Below are 19,427 nucleotides of genomic sequence, written 5' to 3'. Positions count from 1 at the left end.
ACATTAAGGGGATCCCTGGGTGGCGCAGCGGTTTGGCGCCTGTCTTTGGCCCAGGGAGCGATCCTGGAGACCCGGGATCGAATCCTACCTCGGGCTCCCGGTGCGCATGGAGCCTGCTTCTCCCTCGGCCTGTGTCTCTGCCTCTCTCTCTCTCTCTCTCTCTGTGTGACTATCATAAATAAATAAAAATTAAAAAAAAAAGGCACATTAAGGGGCACCTGGGTGACTCAGCGGTTGGGCGTCTGCCTTCGGCCCAGGGCGTGACCCTGGGGTCCTAGGATCCAGTACGGCATCGGGCTCCCTGCATGGAGCCTGCTTCTCCCTCTGCCTGTGTCTCTGCCTCTCTGTCTCTCAGGAATAAATAAATAAAATCTTTAAAAAAGATAAGTCACATTAAGCCTTGTTTTCTCAGTTAGGACCTGCCTTTTCGTTTGTTCAAATCTTTTGTATTCTTCTTTAGTATTTAAAAATTCTCATACGGACGCTGCATGTTCATTACGTATATTCTTAATCTCTCTCTTGTTGATATGGCTGGTGGGTAAGAGTTTTCCCCTCTTATCTCTACCCTTCTGCTTGTCTACAGCATAGCAGTTGGGTTTTGATTTTTATTTGCAAATAGATCTGGAAAACTGCCGGCCACAGTGAGAGAATTCAGGAAGGTGGGAAGACATGAAGAGTTTCTTTACCACTGGTCCCAGGCCAGCCTCGTAGTGCCAGCCTGCTGAGGTCTGGTCAGCCTGTCTGTCTGTCCATCTTCTCACACACTTGCTCACCACCACCTAGGTCTGACCTGTGTCACCCCTCCTCTGTTCACAGCAGCAGACAGGCACGGCCCCTGCAGTCAGAGCACGGTCCAGAGTGTGTCCTGTCCACTCTCTGCCCAGAGGTAGCCGCTGCCTGGGGCCCCCGCCACCCTGGCCCCTGCTGCCCCAGGGCCCCCGCCTGCCCTTCTACCCACAGCTCCCTGCTCCCCAGTGCAGGCCCTGTCCATCTTCCTTTTTTTTTTTTTTTTTAAGATTTATTTATTTATTCATGAGAGACATAGACTGAGAGAGAGAGAGGCAGAGACATAGGCAGAGGAAAAAGCAGGCTCCTCACAGGGAGCCTAATGTGGGACTCGATCCTGGATCCCAGGATCATGACCTGAGCTGAAGGCAGGCGCCCAACCACTGAGCCACCCAGGTGTCCCCCTGTCCATCTTCCAGCGCACCCTCAACATAAAACTTTGAGAAGTGTGACTTGCTGATCTCGCTGAGCTAGGAGCAGGGATAGTGGATATTTGGGTCCCAATCTCCGAGGGAAGTTCCCAGCAGTAATTAAGTGTGAGGGTAGATCCCGGACAACCTGGCCCCATAGGAACCGGCTTCCCAGCTATGAATATCTCTCTGCACCCTCGTGGCGGCCTAAGCAGATGTGCAGGGCAGGGCTGGGCTGGCAGCCGAAGCTCATAGGTCTGTACATGTGTGATTTGTGGGGTGTGACCAGCTCTTGAGTAAGCTGCCAGAGGATCTGGGCTTTAGGGCTGCTTCCTCCTGCTGGGGGACCCGCGTGGCAGGCACCCAGGACAGAGCCTTGCTGTGTCACACACCGTGTCTCTCCTGTTAACGTTCTTTTTTTTTTTTTTTTAATTTTTTTTAAAAATTTTTTTATTTATGATAGTCACACAGAGAGAGAGAGAGAGGCAGAGACATAGGCAGAGGGAGAAGCAGGCTCCATACACTGGGAGCCCGACGTGGGATTCGATCCTGGGTCTCCAGGATCGCGCCCTGGGCCAAAGGCAGGCACCAAACCGCTGCGTCACCCAGGGATCCCTTTTTTTTTTTTTTTTTTTAAGATTTTATTTATTCATGAGAGACACAGAGAGAGAGGCAGAGACACAGGCAAAGGGAGAAGCAGGCTCCATTCAGGGAGCCTGATGTGGGACTTGATCCTGGGTCTCCAGGATCACACCCTGGGCTGAAGGCTGCGCTAAACCACTGAGCCACCCGGGCTGCCGTCCCGGGAACATTCTTAGCTTGGGATGTGGCGCTGACGGTGGGCCTAGGGCCCGCGGAGGTGGCAGGAGCAGCAGCCAGGACAGTTGCCTGCCATGTGCCTGTGCAGCTACCCTGCCCCGGGAGAGCGCCAGGTGCCCAAGAGCTGGAGGGCAGCAAAGGGCCTGTCTGTCATGCTCCCCGCACGCTCCAGCACAGTTTGGGGACTTCACTGCCAGGCTGCACAGTGCTGGCCTCTTTTCTGTGTCATCACATCCTGCGTTAAGTTGTGTCGCCCCAGCCCCACCTCCATGCCACACGATGGAGCCTGGTCACCCGTGTTTTCTCAGTCCCTGCCACTGCACGGTGAGACCCTGCAAAGGTGGGACAGCCTCTGGTTCGGGCTTGGATATTGTCAGAGGTTGAATCGTGTCCCCTCCCAAACATATATTGAAGTCCTAACCCTACTCCCTGTGAGTGGACCATTTTTGGAAACAGGCTTCTTGCCTGTGATTAGTTAAAATGGGGTCCTACTGGGTTCAGAGGGCCCTCATCCAGTGAGTGGTGTCTTTACGGGAAGCAGAGAAGAGACATACCAGGAGAAGGCCATGTGCAGACAACGGCAGGAGTCACACAGGCCACATCCGTCTCCTGGGGACATTGTCACAAAGTGCCACAGGCTGGGTGGCGTGATGAAGAGGACATATCCTCTCTCAGCTCTGGATGCTGGGAGTCTTCAACAGGGGTGCCTTCCGGAGGCTCTGTGGGAGGGTGTCCCCCCCCACACCTGCCTCCCTCCTGGCATCTGGTGGCTGCTGGTAATCCCGGGCTTGTGGACACGGCAACACCACTGTCCCGTGTTCTTCTCCCTGCGAATGTGTCCACACCATCCTCTTCCAGCCATACCACCTGCTGGGTCAGGGACCCATCCTTCCTGGTGTGACCTGGTCGTCCTTTAACTAATTTCATCTGCAAAGACCTTATTTCTTAATAAGACCTTGTGCACCATGCTGCGGTTAGGACTTGAACATATCTTTTTGGGGGAGACATTTCAACCCACAACATACACCACGCTGGGTTAAAAAGGTTTATTACTAGTTTAATGAGGCTTTCTGGGCAGCAGTTGGCTTTGGGTTTTGTTTCAGGGGTGGTGATGGGCTGAGGGGTCCAGCCAGTGCCAGAGGAAGGCATCTCCGGGCTTTCTTGTCCGCTGGCCCAGGTGCGGGCCAGGAGGGGAAGGCAGGTCTCAAAAGCTGTCAGCATCAAACAGCAAGCACTGAATCAGACTTTGCTATCGAAAGCAATTAGTAATACGTTGTTGGCTGCGTTAGGGTGAGTAACGCACCTCTGTGTATCCAGCATCCTCTTGTTCCTAATGGTTTTCTCTTTCGTCTTGTTTTATTGGCACCACCTGGTGAAGGAGCTGGGTTTCTGGGTGGAGCTCGCCCTGCTTTGGGTTCTGGGCATTGAGGGACCCTGTCTGAGGAGTGGGCGTCCCTGGGATCTCTGGTGTCAGAGCAGGTCAGCGAGCATTGAAGGCTGTGCTGTCTGGAGTCAGAAACTCCAGGTGTTAAGTAGAAAAGTTCTGCAGATCCATCTGCTGGGCATTTGGAAAAAGGGAGGAAAGGGATGAGGGAAGCGTGCGTGGCCACGTCGCCTCGGAGAGACGGCCAGCGAGGCAGCCAGCGCTGGTTTGTCCAGGGCCTCACTGTGCTACCAGACTCAAAGGGAGCAAACCGGAATATCTGCTTCCCGCCTTAGTGAGGAGGAGCTACTGGTGCACTGGGCTCCTGGGGCCGCGGTCAGGTCACCCTTGTCTGAGTCATGTCAGCCCACCTTGGGCCTCTACGCTCTCAGCTCCGGCAGGGCCTGAGCTGGGTCCCATGTTGGGCACCCCAATGGGGCCTCAGGAGAAGCAGAGCCCTTGGGTTGGATCCGGCCTCACAGAAGCAGCAGGAGCCACAGCAACGTGGATAGATGACGTGGCGACAGGATTCGTTCATTTGTTGAGGACTTCTCAAAAGGGCAAAGGTATTTTCTTGATACTTTTCTGGATTTTATCTTGTCTTATGGGGAACCAGAAGAAGATAGTAATGCTATTAGTAACTTTCCAAACCTGCTTTGCAGAAAGCCCCCCTTGTCTATGTCTGGGCCTTGGGGATGCAGTGGGGTCCCGCCGTCTTGGCCGCAGGACACCTAGTAGGGCTCTTGCTCAGAACAGGGCTGTACTTGGAATTGGCAGATGGGCTGGTTTTTATGATTCTTGTAGTTACAAACTATAATATAAGTCACCTAAAATCTGAGTTGTAAAGAGAGTGAGCCCAAGGGGGACCGGGAGACTCCTCTGTGGGTCAAGCTGTGTTTGCTGGCTGTGGGAGGGCATATCTTGGAGTATTGTTTCCACTTTGCAGATTGGGGGCTTCCGTTTGCCTGTCAGGGTGTCGTCACGAGGCTCACAGGCCAGGCAACTTCATCAGCACATGCTAGTTTCTCACCGTCCTCGCCATCTGGACATCCTGGTGGCAGCTTGGTAGGCTTTGGGTTCTCCTGAGGCCTCCCTCCTGGGCTTGTCGACAGCTGCCCTCTCACTGTGTGCTCATGTGGCCGCTTCCGTGCAACTGCAGAAAGAGCCAGCTCCCCGGCATCTCCTCCTGTAGGACACTGGTCCTTCAGAGAGGAGCCCCACTCTTAGGACCTTGTTTCACTGCGATCACCCCCGAGATGGTCTTCTCGCCCCGATACTAATGTTGGGGGTTCCCCCCCACAGAGAATTCAGACACACCAGCAGGGGGTCTGACTCCATCCACCTGGACAGCATCAATCCCACAGGTTTGGAGTTCAGTCCCCACCCTCAGCCCCACTTGAGATGCCTCAGGCCAGGGCCATTGCTATGCCTATGACTGACGGGCTGTAGACTGGGGGTCCCATGAACCCTCCTCGGGTTCAGGGAATGTGCTGGAATGGCTCATGGAACTCAGGGAAATATTTTATGTACCAGATGATCCATTTCCTATAAAGGATGTACTTCAGGAAGAGCCAGATGGAGGTGGTACACAAGGCAAGGTGTGCAGAAGGGACAGGGAGCCTCCAGGCCCTTTCAAGCCCGCCTTCTCCCCAGATCTTGTGCTCACCAACCTGGAGGCTCTCAGAGACCTGTCCCTCTGGGGTGTTATGGGGGCTTCGTTACACAGGCATGCTTGGGTGACTCATTGGCTGTCGGTGATTGGTTCAGCCTTCAGCCCCTCTCCCCTCTCTGGACTGGAACTTTCCACCCTGTGGGGACATGGAGGGTTCCCCAGGCAACCTACCCCCCATCCTTAGGAGCTCCATGCCAGAAAGGGAGATGAAGACCAGTGGGGTTGGGGCCCAGGTCAGGCTGTGTGGGTGTTGAAAGTGGGGCGTGAAAGAAAAAGTAAGAGGCAAAGCTGAGCTGTCGTTTTCCCCCAGGTAGGGCTCTGCCTGCAGCTTGCAGCGCTATGTTGACAATGGTGAGGGGCAGGATTCCATGCACGTTTTCACAAACGTGGCCTGCTTTCCTGTGTGGGAAGGAGTGGGTTGGGGTTCAGCTCCTGCCCTGGGAGCCCATCTTCCGTGGGAGGAGCCTGGCCCCCCAGATCCTAGGCGCCGTGTGTGCGTGGCCGCTGCCAGGCTAGGCCTGCTTCTACTGGGGACTAGTTTTAACCTGTTGCGGTGGTGTCTGTTTTTAAGGTTACTTTCTTTTCCTTACTACAAAAGCAATGAAAACTTATTTTTTTGTCAGCGTCAGGGTCCGAGCATTGCTTAGTGCCCAGTGACCACTGTGGCTACCAGGACTCTTCACAGAGGGCAGAGGATGAGAAACCCAGAGAATGTGTCGGAAGAGCAACCGGGGGTTCTGGAGTTTCCTCTGGGAGGGTGGATTTGATGTGTTTTGCTGGAGAATTGAGGGGAGCTGGATTGCTCTGTGTGTGGGGTCCTTGCACAGAGCTCAATGTCTATGTGCTGTTGGAAGAGGCTGCGGAGACTCTGGTCTCCTTGGGGACCCGCATGTCTTAACTCTGACCCAGACCCTGCTCGCCTCATCATTTTTATAGGTCTTTTATCCTTTTTAAATCAATATATAATTCTGCTTAAAGAAATACAAATAAGACAAAATAAATTCATGTCCCTGCCACCCAGTGGGAAGTAACCACTATTAAAGTTTTACATTTTTGGGATCCCTGGGTGGCACAGCGGTTTGGCGCCTGCCTTTGGCCCAGGGCGTGATCCTGGAGACCTGGGATTAAATCCCACGTCGGGCTCCCGGTGCATGGAGCCTGCTTCTCCCTCTGCCTATGTCTCTGCCTCTCTCTCTCTCTCTCTCTCTCTCTCTCTGTGACTATCATAAATAAATAAAAATTTAAAAAAAAATAAAGTTTTACATTTTTTAGTGAAATAATTTGTACCTAGAGCTAAATTATAAAAATAAAAGGCCCCTTATCTCGAGTCTGCTTTTCAGTGTTTGCACTCACTTACATTCTCATTTCGCATTCCCTCTGTCTCTGTTTGTGTTTCTGTCCCCTCAAAGACACTCGTGTGTCATGTCCCTCTTAGCCACTAGAGAGTATGTTGCACACATTGCCGTGTCCACATCCACCAGTGTTCTCCTACGTGGCACCCACGGCCCAGTTCTGCCCGTGGGCCCCAAGGTGTCCCCTTCCAGTGTGGGATCCGTGCGGGCGCAGGTGTGGGGCCACCTGAGTCTGGAACACTTCCCTCACCTTGCACTTTGAGATACTGCAGTCCTCCCTCCCCCGCACCCCCATGTAGCTGCATTTTGCATTTGTCCCTGTGATCCGCCCAGGGCCAAGTGATGCTGTACCCTCTCTCAGGTGGGACAAGTGGGGTGCGTGGTGACCTCCTGCCCCACCCGCCCGCTGACTGGAGCCCTCAGGGGTCTGTGCTATAAGTACCAGGTCTTTCCTTCCTGGCATCCGAGAAGCAGTCTGCAAGGAGCGATGTTGAAACTGGGCAGACATCTTGCTCCCTATCAACATTTTCTTCTCAAGAGCTGGCGTTTGTTGGTGTTTTTGGCTTGAACCAATGATCCCTGAGGTTGAGGTGGTTGCAGAATGATACAGCGCTCCTACCCTTCAGATGGTTGTAAGCAAGAGCCGTCTACCCGCCCTCCCCGTTTGCTTATATATTACCCGTATGGACTCATTCATTCCTAAATCTTAGTGGTTTTTCACTCATCACTGTATGTGTTAAGTCCATGCTCAGATTGCCCGGGCTTGCCAGCTGGCTCCTGAGTTCGGAGCGCTTCCTTATTTTCTGAAATAAGACACTCCGACTCCTCTTGTTCTTTCCCTGCTGTGGCCCTGGCATCAGCCATCTCTCCAAGGAGACCTGGTGTCCTTTAGTACAGCACGATATTACAGGGTGTGCTCAGTGCTGCTAGATAGTATCTTTGCTTTTTGTGCCTCTCAGTGGCCAGAGCTAGGAAAGGTAGGCATATAGACAGAAACGTGCATGTACACAGGCCCACGAGTATGCGTGTGGATATCATGTGTTCATGCTACACCTCTGGTTCCAGTGTACGCACCGGCCGGGGGAGGAGCAGAGGCAGAGGGAGAAGCAGGCTCCCTGCTGAGCCTGCTTCTGGGGATGGGGGGCTCTCCATCCAGGACCCTAGGATCGCGATCTGAGCCGAAGGCAGACACACAACCAACCAGCCACCCAGGTGCCCCACTTTTTTCCATATTTGTATGTCCCTTCAACAATAGAACTCTGGCTCCCGACAAAAGCAACATATTTACTCATTCTTATAATAAACCTAAAATAGTTTATTCTTAAATGGACTACATTTACCAAATCTACTTAAAAGAATTCAGGATCACCCCCCCTGCCCATACTGTTAACTTTTGATGAACATTCTTCTAGATCTCCTTATATACCTGTAGATAAATACATAAATACACTCAATTTCACTAAAACTAATATTCCTACTGTAAATATGAATATTCATATATTTCCTCCCATTAGCATATACATCATTAACATCACTCCATAACATCATTCAACATCATTTTGTCCACAGAACGAGATCCATACAATGTTTTCTGGTAACTACAGAATGAGCCTGTACCATACTTTTCTGTAATTAGACTTTGATTTTAAAAGGCATCCAGTTTTTCGCTATTATATGTAAGCTGGCATCAACATCTTTATAACTAAATCTTAATTATTTCCTTAGGCTAGAAGTGGAATTACTGGTCAAAGGGTATGTATATTTTTATGTCTTTTTGAATGACGATTTACACTCTGGCCTGCAGTCGTGGAGAGCGCTTCTCGGCGCTTCTCGGTGGTGGCTGCACACTAGAACCATCAAGGGTACTCTGTAAAGCAACAACACCCTGGCCCAACCCCCAGGTCTGGTTTCGGTGGCCTGGGGTGTGGCCAGGATTGGTAGTTTTAAAAGGCTCCCTAAGAGATGATTCTGATATGCAGCCAACTTGATAAGTAGATTTAAATTGTATTACTTCATTATTTTAATTATTGTTTTTACTTTGGAATTGTTTCAGACGTTCAGATTTGGGAGAAGTGGCCCCAGAAATAAAAGCATCCGAGAGACGAACAGCTGTGGCCATTGGAGGTAATGTCAGCCTGGTGGCCGTCCTGGGTTCTGGCAGCGCCGTGGGCAGGGAGCATAGACCTTAAATATACACAGGCCTCGGGCTCTTGTTTTTCCTTTTACAAAAAGATTCCATTTAAGGGTCTTTTATTAAAAGTCTTTCATATATTTGAAATAGGATTCAGTTTCAAACTGGTGATTATCCCCAGTTTACCAGGAACATATTATTGCAGTCGAGCATGTCACAGGTGCCACCCTGAGACTGGCTCATGGTGACTGCCTAGTTTCTGACCTGGGCGCTTCTGAGTGTTTTGTTGGGACCACAGCTATAAACTGGAACCGTCTCAGGCAAACTGGGGCTTGTGGTCTTCCTGGTCGTGGCTCGCATGGCTCAATCTCTTTCTCTGTGGATTTGGAGGCTGGGTCAATGGCTGTCCCTCAGGACTTCAGCGTTAAGGTGTGATGGCCACACTCCAGACATCTTTGCTCCTAGAAAGTCATTTTGGGTCTATCATTAATTTAGTGCTTCTCAAAATACATATGTCCTATTGGATTTAATGGTGTCATGCAAAGATAACCCCACAAAAAACCCAGAGGTGATCTCAGAGGATGAGGTGAATTTGACAAATATTTAAAGAACTACTTCTCAAACTGTTTCAAACAATTGAAGGGCAGGAGAACTTCCTAACTCATTCTTGAGGCCAGCATAAGCCCAAATCAAAGCCAAAGACCCTATATGAAAAAGAAACTATACACCAGTATCCCTTAGGATTATTTTTAAAATTTTATTTAAATTTTTTTTTCATGAGAGACACAGAAAGAGAGAGAGAGGCAGAGACACAGGGAGAAGCAGGCTCCATGCAGGGAGCCCGATGTGGGACTCGATCCCAGGACTCCAGGTGGGAGGCAGGCGCTAAGCCGCTGAGCCACCCAGGGATCCCTCCCTTAGGATTATTGATGCAAAAAATCCTCAGCAAGACACCAAATGGAATATACTAGCATATTCAAGGGGTGATGTACCGTGGCCAGCTGGGATTTATTCCTGGAGTGCAAGGGTGATATCAACAAAATGAAGGGTAAAATGATCATCTCAATTGACGTGGAAAAAGCATTTGATGAAATTCTCTGTTTCTTGAGAAAAACGCTCTACAAAGTAGGAGTAGATGGAAACCACCTCCACGTGATAAAAACCATACTTGGACAACCCCCAGCAAATGTCACACTCAGGGGTGTGAGATAGGGAGGCCCATGTCACCACTCCCATCCAGCCAGGGACTAGAAGCCACAGCCAGAGCAGCTGTGGGGGAGAAGAAGAAATAAAAGGCATCCCGACTGGAAAGGAAGAAGCAAAATGCTCTCTCTTTGCAGATGATGTCATCTTATGTGTAGAAAATGCTAAAAATTTACAAAAAGCTGTTAGAACTAATAAAGTCAGCCAAGCAGGATACAAAGCCAATACACAAAAATCAGTCACATTTCTATACACTGGTAGTGAGCACACCGAAGAGAAAAATCACAAAAACCGTTCCGTTTACAGTAGTGTCAAAAAGAATACAATACTTAGGAATTAACCAAGGAGGTGAAAGAATTGTACAATAAAACTACAAAACACTGCTGCAGAAATGAAAGAAGATATAAATAAATGGAAACACTTCCCATGTTCATGGATTGGGAGACGTAACATGGGTAAAATGTCAGTATCACCCAAAGTGATGTGCAGATTGGTTGCAGTCCCAATCAAGAAAGCCAATGACATTTTGTGGAAAAGGAAAACCCCATCCTTTGTGTGGAATCTTAGGGGCCAGTGAATAGCCCAGTCAGTCTTGAGAAAGAACAGAACTGGAGGACTCACAGTTCCTGATGTGAAAACCAACCACAAAGTACAGTAAACAGTATGGTCCTGGTATCAAGACACACACCTAAAAAAAAAAAAAAAAAAAAAGACACACACCTAGACCTGTGAAATAGCCCAGAAAGAAACCCTCATGTATTTGGTCAGGTGGTTTTTGACAAGGGTGCCAGGAACATTCACTGGGTACAGGGCAGTGTTTTCAACACATGGTGCTGGGAAAACTGGACGTTCACATGTGAAATAATGAAGTCAGACCTTCACCCAAAACTGAATACAAAAGTTAATCAGTGGATCAGTGTAATCCTAAATGTAAGATCTAATAAAACAGTCAAACACTTGGAAGAAAACACTGAGCATTTGAATGTGGCAGTGATTCCCTGCAGGTGACACCAAAGACAAAGACAACAGGAGAAATACGAGACAGTCTGGACCACGTGAAAAGTTAAACATTTTGTGCATCAGATGACACTACCCACAGAGTATAAAGGGAACCCACAGAATGGGAGAAGAAATTTGCAAACCTTGTGTCTGCCAAGGGATTACTATCCTGAACATCTGGAGACCTCCTCAAACTCAACAACCAAAAGCAACATGATTTAAAAATGGGCAAAGGGGGGGCAGTCCTGGTGGCTTAGCGGTTTAGCGCCACCTTTAGCCCAGGGTGTGATCCTGGAGACCCAGGATAGAGTCCCACGTCGGGCTCCCTGCATGGGTCCTGCTTCTCCCTCTGCCTGTACTGTATCTCTGCCTTTCTCTCTCTGTGTCTCTCATGAATAAATAAATAAAATCTTAAAAAAAAAAAAAAAAAGGCCAAAGGGGGACGCCTGGGTGGCTCAGTGGTTTACCACCTGCCTTCAGCCCAGGGTGTGATCCTGGAGTCCCCGGATCAAGTCCCACATCAGGCTCCCTGCATAGAGCCTGCTTCTCCCTCTGCCTATGTCTCTGCCTCTCTCTCTCTCTCTCAAATAAATAAAATCTTTAAAAAAAATAAAAAAGGGCAAAGGACCCGCATGGGCATTTCTCCAAAGAAAACGTCTGAGTGGACAGTGAGCACTTGCAAAGATGTTCAGCCTCACTAGTCACTGGGAACATGCAAATAAAAACCTCAGTGAGACAGCCCCACTCACACCCACAGCATGGATGCACTGTCACAGAGACAGGGAGACAGAGAGATGGGCGTATGTGCCAGCGAGGGTGCGTCTGCTGTGTCCCTGCCTGGAAGTCCACTGCCCCCTCTTCCTCCTCGCTGAGCTCTGCTGCTGACCGTTGCTTATTGGGGCTCCCAGCCGTCTCTGCCTGTGGACCACTAGGCTCTCCTGCCCGCAGTTGCAGAGGCTGACCCACTGGCCGCTTTGGGCCTCTTTGCTGTCGTCCGCCCATCATCTGTCCAGTCTGAATCAGAGCTGTGGCCTACCCTTTGTGGGTGTGGGGTTTACTCCCCGACCCCTGCTTACGGCTGCTCTAGAGCCACCTCTAGCCCACCTCGGGCTTCTCTGCGTCCTGTCCCCTCCTGTAACTGCTGTGTTTTCTCAGAGGGCATTTTGAATTCCTTGGAAAATTCTTCTGATGTGTTTTCTCTACTTTGGATAAAATAATCTTTTGATTGCTCAGCATTGTGGTTTGATATGTGTGAATCATCTGTCTTCCATACTCATGATTTCTCTGACAGCCTTTCCTGTTTCTCTTTCCTGCTTTTCATGTCTGTCTCCAGAGATACCGTCAAAGAAGACTGTTTGAAATGTCTTGTTTATCTACCTGACTACGAAAATCATGAGATGAATTAATATGAAAATATCAGAATCTTTTTCAATTCATAAGCTTTAAAGACTGTAATTTTAATTTGGATTAGATGATACTTTTATTTGGATCAAAACTCAGAACATTAAAAAAGTGCACAGTGGGGCACCTGGGGGCTCAGTGGGTGAAGTGTCTGCCTTCAGCTCAGGTCATTATCTCAGGGTGCTGGGATGGAGTGGTGGGGGGGGAGCGTCCCTGCTCAGCAGGGAGTCTGATTCTCCCTCTGCCCCTCCCCTGCTTCTGCTCTCTCTCTCTCTCTTTTTTTAAGATTTTATTTATTTATTCATGAGAGACACAGAGAGGCAGAGACACAGGCAGAGGGAAAAGCAGGCCCCATGCAGGTAGCCTGACATGGGACTCGATCCCAGGTCTCCAGGATCAGGCTCTGGGCTGAAGGCAGTGCTAAACCGCTGAGCCACCTGGGCTACCCTCTCTCTCTCTTTCGAATGAATAAATAAGTAACCTTTTAAAAAAATCTGGGGATCCCTGGGTGGCTTAGTGGTTTAGCGCCTGCCTTTGGCCCAGGGCGTGATCCTGGAGACCCAGGATCGAGTCCCACGTCAGGCTCCTGGCATGGAGCCTGCTTCTCCCTCCTCCTGTGTCTCTTCCTCTCTCTCTCTCTCTCTATCATAAATAAATAAATAAATAATAAATAAATAAATAAATAAATAAATAAATAAATAAATAAATCTTTTTAAAAAAAATCTTGTTTGTAGGACGTACTCGTGAAATTGAGCCAGGAATTTACATTGACTTATGTTTGAAATAGTTTCTAAAATAAAAGATTAATCTATATAAGTTTCGTGAGCTTATTCATATTTTATTTTCAGAAAGTTCAGTAAATTGTTACAGGAATATGTTCTCGAGCAAATCACTGTCTTGTATGAGCTCTCACTACTGTGTTGTATTTGGGGCTGGAAAATAGAAATTTACGTAGGAAGAACTGGAGCCAAGGCTAGCATTAAAAATAAACATGAGCCACCACATTCTCACTGAGACTTTTTGGTAGAAAGGTCCTAACTTGCTGATGAAAGTCAACGTATGTGTGCTTTCTTCCAGATTTGGAATGGAGAGACATGGACGCAGATGACTGTGAGTTTTATTGTGGAAGTGGAGAGGCGGGTTTGGATCACCTGGGGATGGGCAGGTAGAGCAGGGCAGAGCTGGGACGTTAGACTGTGAACGGTTAGGAGCAGTTGCTGTCTTAGTGAGAAGAAGGAGATTCTGAGTTAGGCTAACTTTGTCCATCTGAGGCGCTGATTTGATTGACACCTCATTTTCCTTTGCTTTTTTAGATGGTACAAATGAGGCTCAGGACAGTGACTTTCCAGCAGGTACACATTTTCTCTGCTCTGGCTCCCTGTCCTGTCGCAGGAGGACCCCGTCTAGGCACACCCAACCGTGGGAGAGTCCCCTCCAGCCCCTGGCCCTGAGTGCCCCCACGCACCTGCTGGGGAGCCGTGGCCCTGTACGGAGACTGAGACTGAGACTAGCATCTTCGCAGGGAGAAGCACAGGGATCTTACACTTGACAAGTTCCCAGAGTGGTTCTTTTTTTTTTTTTTTTTTTTTTTCCCAGAGTGGTTCTAAAGCCCAGGCAGGTTTGGGAATCCATGGGCTGTTCCAGTGATTTCATTTCCTCCACAGGCCCCACACTGGGCACCAGTGCATATGAGGTTTCTTGCTCTGGCTCTTGCCCAGCAGATTTCATTGCCTGCTGCTGGAGAGGTGAAACCAGACCCCAATCCACGTCCCAGCTTCTTTGAGGCAACACCCAGAAACCTGAGCAGTGCGTACAAAGGGTTTCTGCCCGGGTGTCCAGGGCAGCCTTTTTGTTTCTGCAGCCCTGAGTCTAGTACGCGCTGCCCGTGGGTGACCCCTGTGGGGGAAGGGGACACCTGTGCCCCAGGGCTGAGTCCTCAGGAAACAGGAGGGCTGCGCCTCCTCTCTTGTTGATGGGAACACAGACACAGTTTCATAATGGAGAAAATCCTGGAGCTCAGTGGGATTTGCATTTTCAAGTTTTGTTCACTTAACACTGAAAGTGTACTACTTCTGTGCAGTATGACAATTGGTGAGATGCCACAGCCAAGAACAGGGGTAGGGGTGAAGCTTAGTGCTCATGAGAATTCATATTGTGTTGGGCGAGACTTGCCGGTCTGAACAAGTAAGTGCAGACTTCCGATCATCTCTACCAAATATGTCACCATGGTAATACTGAAAACCACCATTGGCCTCACGTTTGCAAATGGTTGCGTAGCTATGGTTTCTGTGACTCCGTATCCAGGAAGAACTTCCTGTTCCCTTTAAAAATTTTCCCAACTTACTTGTCAAAGGAAGGGAACGTTACCTAGAAAATCGAGTGACTCAGCGATGGTGTCCTCCTGTGGGAAATTCCCAGTGATGGTGTGAGGGAACCCACTGCTGGGCCCGGCACATGGGGACAGGCCACGGGGTCACAGGGAGAGGCTGCACACTCCATGCAGCTACATCTGGCCCAGCGTACCTGGGAGAAACCAGATGTGTAGACCTTTTCACGTCATCTCCTAATCCTTACACGCAGCCCCTGGGGGGTCCTCTCTCCTTTGTCAACGTCCCGCGTGTCTGGCTGCATTTGCCTCTGTTGGTCTCAGGCAGGCCCCGGGGTGCCCACAGCCTGCTTTCTGAAGGAGGTCATCTCCCACTCCACCTCTGACCCCGGGCCTCTGACACATGGGTGAGCACTGATGTCTTCCTCTCTCCCCACAGCAGAGAGGAGCAGGCTGCAGGAAATGCTGTCGCTTTTGGGGCTGGAGACCTATCAGGCCCAGAAGCTCAGCCTCCCGGACTCTCTGCAAATCAGCAGTGAGAGCATGAAGAACTGGGCGCCTCAGGCTCCCAAGGACTTGCCCTGGAATTTCCTCAGGAAGCTGCAGGCCCTCAACGCTGAAGCCAGGAACACCACCATGGTGCTGGACGTGCCCCCAGATGCCAGGCCCGCGGAGAAGGAGAGCCAGATGGAGGAGGAGATTATCTACTGGGATGCAGCCGATGACATCGCCGCAGACATCTATTCCTTCTCTGAGTTGCCGACGCCCGACACCCCTGTGAACCCCTTGGACCTTCTCTGTGCCCTTCTGCTGTCCTCAGATAGTTTCCTGCAGCAAGAGATCGTGCAAAAAATGTCTCTGTGCCAGTTTGCACTCCCCCTCGTTTTGCCCGACTCAGAGAACCACTACCACACGTTTCTGCTGTGGGCCTTGAGGGGTGTCATGCGGACGTGGTGGGCACAGCCCCCACGGGGGGTGGGCAGCCTCAGAGAAGACAGCGCCGTCCTGTCGCGGGCACCCGCCTTCGCCTTCGTGCGCATGGAGGTCAGCAGCAACTCCAAGTCCCAGCTGCTCAATGCTGTGCTCAGCGCAGGCCACAGGCCACGGGACTGCTTCTGGCACCGCGACCTGAACGTGGGCACCAACCCTCGGGAGATCGCAGACGGGCTGGTGGAAGTGTCCTGGTTCCTTCCCAGTGGCAGGGAGGACCTGGACGTCTTCCCTGAGCCCATGGCCTTTCTGAACCTGCGGGGCGACATCGGGTCTCACTGGCTGCAGTTTAAGCTCTTGACAGAAGTGTCCTCGGCCGTGTTCATCTTGACCGACAACATCAGCAAGAAGGAGTACAAGCTACTCTCCTCCATGAAGGGCTCGGCCACGAAATACTACTTCATCCTGAGCCCGTACCGTGGGAAGCGGAACACGAACCTGCGATTTCTCAACAGGCTCATCCCGGTGCTGAAGATGGACCACTCGCACGTCCTGGTGAAGGTGAGCAGCACGGACAGTGTGGGCTTCGTGCGCCGGGTCCGCTCCATTGTGGCGCACGTGGCCCGGTCCCCCTGCCGCAGGCTGTCTGTGGAGGAAATGGCCCATGCAGCCCGCAGGCTGGGGCTTAGGGTGGATGAGGACTGTGAGGAGTGTCAGCGGGCTAAGGACCGGATGGAGCGCATCACCAGGAAAATCAAAGACTCTGATGCCTACCGAAGGGATGAGCTGAGGCTGCAGGGGGAGCCGTGGAGGAAGGCGGCCCAGGTGGAGAAGGAGCTGTGCCAGGCCCAGTGGGCCGGGGACCCCCCGGACAAGGGCAGGGCCGAGCTCAGACACCGGCTGCTGGAGCTCCGAGCACAGCAGAACGGCCACGAGCCCACCTGGGGAGTGCAGGAGTTCGTTGCTGGCATCAGTGGCCCCTCCCTGGGGGAGAAGCAGTACTTCCTGAGGTGGATGGAGTGGGGGCTGGCCCGGGTGGCCCCGCCAAGGCCAAGACAGCCTCCAGAGACCATTGTGACCCTGAGAGCAAAACACTGTGGGGTCGTGGACCTGAGTGAGCTGCTGTGGCCCGAGCCCCTGGGGGTGGAGGACTTCCTGCGGGAGATGGGACAGTTTTACGAGGCCGAGAGCTGCCTCGTGGAGGCAGGGAGGCTGCCGGCAGGCCAGCGGCGCTTTGCCCACTTCCCAGGCTTGGCCTTGGAGCTGCTGCTGCTGGGGCTTCCCTTGGAGCTGATCGATGGGAGCACGCTGAGCACTCCCCTGCGCTGGGTCACCGGGCTCCTCAAGGAGCTGCACATCCGCCTGGAGCGGAGGTCGCGACTGGTGGTCCTGTCGGTGCTGGGTGTGCCAGGCACGGGCAAATCCACGCTTCTCAACACCATGTTTGGGCTGCGCTTTGCCACAGGGCAGGGCTGCGGTCCCCGAGGGGCCTTCATGCAGCTGGTCACGGTGGCTGAGAGCTTCAGCCCGGACCTGGGCTGTGACCACATCTTGGTGATAGACTCAGGGGGCCTGATCGGCGGGGCACTGGCCACGGCCGGGGAGAGGTTTGAGCTGGAGGCCTCCCTGGCCACTCTGCTCATGGGGCTGAGCAATGTCACTGTGGTCAGCTTAGCCGAGACCAGGGACGTACCCCCGGCCATTCTGCACGCGTTTCTGAGGCTGGAAAAAACGGGGCACATGCCCAACTATCAGTTTGTGTACCAGAATCTTCATGATGTGTGTGCGCCTGGCCCCAGGCCACGAGACAGGAGGCAGCTCCCAGATCTGCCCGGGGACGCGAGCAGATCTGCGGCGCAAATGGAGAAACAGGGCGGTGGCATCCGGACGCTGGCTGACCTGGCCTTCTGTGACCCTGAGAAGCAGCACGTTTGGCACATCCCGGGCCTGTGGCATGGGATACCTCCCATGGCCGCTGTGAGTTTGGGGTACAGCGAGGCCATTTTCGAGTTAAAGAGATGCCTCCTGGAAAACATAAGGAATGGCCTGTCCAACCAAAACAAAAACATCCAGCAGCTCATTGAGCTGGTCAGACGGCTCTGAGTGACCAGACAGGTGGCTTGTTCCAGCAGCGGTGGCCTCATGGGGCTGTGCCCAGTGCCTGAGGCTGGCACCCAGCCTGCGTGAGAGCAGAGAGGAGCATAAGCCAGGAGGTCTGGGGTTTCCTACACAGGTGTTGAGAAAGGAGGTGACCTCGCAGACCAGGTCAGAGATGCCCTCAGGAGCATAGTGGCCCTGGGGTGCGGCGTGGGGATTCCACGGTGATCCCTTCTGTGTCAAGCTCCCTCTCAGTCGCCCCTGGAGCACAGCAGGACTCAGGAAGAGGGCTGGGACACCATCCCAAGGAGGGAGGGCGACTCTGTCCTGCTGGTCCCACTGACCCAGGACGCCCCCTTGCTGCTCCGCTGAGAGTCCCTGCTCGCTCTGTCACCCACAGCTGTCTGTTTACACGCCTGCCATGCTCAGCACAGCACCTCCCTTCTGCCCTGCTCCGGCATTTGCCCTGCCCCCGACTGTGAGCTCCTTGAGGGCAGGGCTGTGTGTTACCCAACTCTGTCCCTCAGGGCCTGGCACGGGGCCTGGCACACTGTAGGCACTTAATAAATGTTTGTTAAAAGAATGCAATGCATGAATGTGTGATGGTAAAGGCAGGTACCTTGATTTACTTGTTTCCTCCAAGAGGATCACTGTGTCTGAGGGAGGGTGTGTGATGGGTTGTCAGGAGCGGCGGATTCCTGGGAGAAGTGTCCCACGAATGCCCTGCTCTGCTGCGGCTTCAAGCAGAGCCCTGTCCTGCAGGCTGTTGCTGGGAGTGGGACTCAGTGTCTTCGTGGTAATGCCAGGGCGTGGCCGTGGCCATCCCATCCTCTAGGTGAGAAGGGGGGCCTAGAGCAAGTGAAGCCCTTGCCCACACAGTTCGGAGGGTGGGGGGTACTGACGAGCGGACTGTGGCTCATCCCCATACCCCACCCCAGCCGGCCCCTGGCCTGCCCTTCGTTGCATTTCACGCCTGTGGGGCGGGCTCCCTCCAGACAGCCTCCATGGCCATGGGCCACGCACCAGCTCCTCCACTGTGGAGGCCAGTTGAGGGGGGGAACCCTACGATCCCCGGAGCCCAACCCCAGCTCTGAGCTCTGAAAGCCTGCAGCTCAGGCCTTGGGGTCTCCTTCCCTCTGTAGGTTGTCATTTTGGGGGAAATGCCCATGCCATCCCCCCCCGCCCCCCCACCCAGTGACCAGGAGCTCCTCTGTGTGCCTTGGTGAGGCATCCCTCTGGACTGGAACCCTTTCTTGAGCTGCAAGCCCCCCAACGTCACACCTGCCACTCCCCTGATGTCTGAGGGTTGTACCTGCGTCCGGGGAGCGGGATGCACAAGGTGAGGGCGGAAAGCCTGACCTCTTGCTGATTAATTTAGGGAAACCTTTTCCCTTCTGAAATGCAGACAGGATCTCTAACACTCTGGCACTGGAAACTCCTCTCTTCCGGGTTATTAACACAAATGTTAAGAGGTTGGTTCACCAGGAAATAGCAAAGATTCTCCCGTCTTCCTGCCTGCAGAGCCATGGGGCCACCCTCCGGGATGACCCAGGATGACCAGGGTCCCTGCCGCTGCGAGCTCCCGAGCTCCCGAGCGGCGAGACCTGACCTCTGCACCGCCCCGTGCCAGACCTGAACCACCTGGCAGGCGGAGAAGTGCACCGCTAGGCGTTGCTGGGCAGCGGGGGCAGCGGGAAGCCCAGCTCCCTGCACCGCACGGCCGCTCGCAGCGAGTCTCCAACTGCGTAGCCGCCGGCTCCGCCCCGGCAGGCAGGCCCCGCCCGGACTCCCCCGGCTGCGCCCCGGCCCCACAGCCAAGCCCCGCTCTGGTACAGACTGTGCCTGCTGCGCCCCCGCCCCCAAGGAAGGCCCCGCCCC

The 19,427-nt window shown here is 52.6% G+C and overlaps 1 protein-coding gene and 1 long non-coding RNA gene across 15 annotated transcripts in view; one reads left to right on the top strand and one right to left on the bottom strand.

The window, feature by feature from the left end:
- Window positions 1-18,132, top strand: part of URGCP (upregulator of cell proliferation) — a 50,567-nt gene extending 32,435 nt beyond the window's left edge. For 7 of the 14 annotated variants that reach the window (XM_072777134.1, XM_072777129.1, XM_072777131.1 and 4 more), the window contains 5 exons: window positions 8,188-8,214; window positions 8,516-8,586; window positions 13,274-13,306; window positions 13,510-13,548; window positions 14,962-18,132. In XM_072777134.1, the coding sequence (XP_072633235.1) occupies window positions 13,291-13,306; window positions 13,510-13,548; window positions 14,962-17,555 (2,649 nt within the window). In that variant the 5' untranslated portion in view covers window positions 8,188-8,214; window positions 8,516-8,586; window positions 13,274-13,290 and the 3' untranslated portion in view covers window positions 17,556-18,132. Of the gene's footprint in view, window positions 1-3,830; window positions 4,005-8,187; window positions 8,215-8,515; window positions 8,587-13,273; window positions 13,307-13,509; window positions 13,549-14,961 lie in introns of all 14 variants that reach the window. The other 7 variants (XM_072777136.1, XM_072777135.1, XM_072777124.1 and 4 more) reach the window with 4 other exon arrangements.
- On the bottom strand, window positions 7,757-19,404 carry LOC140605101 (uncharacterized). The gene is made up of 2 exons (XR_012007846.1): window positions 18,862-19,404; window positions 7,757-9,054 (listed from the first exon to the last, which is right to left on the bottom strand). It is a non-coding gene; the product is annotated as an uncharacterized lncRNA (long non-coding RNA).
- Window positions 19,405-19,427: the final 23 nt, after the last annotated feature.

Source organism: Canis lupus, chromosome 15 (assembly GCF_048164855.1).
Source record: "Canis lupus baileyi chromosome 15, mCanLup2.hap1, whole genome shotgun sequence".
In the NCBI taxonomy this organism is placed as follows: domain Eukaryota; kingdom Metazoa; phylum Chordata; class Mammalia; order Carnivora; family Canidae; genus Canis; species Canis lupus.
The sequence above is the reverse complement of the archived record's forward strand: the minus strand, read 5'-3'. Positions and strand labels throughout refer to the sequence as shown.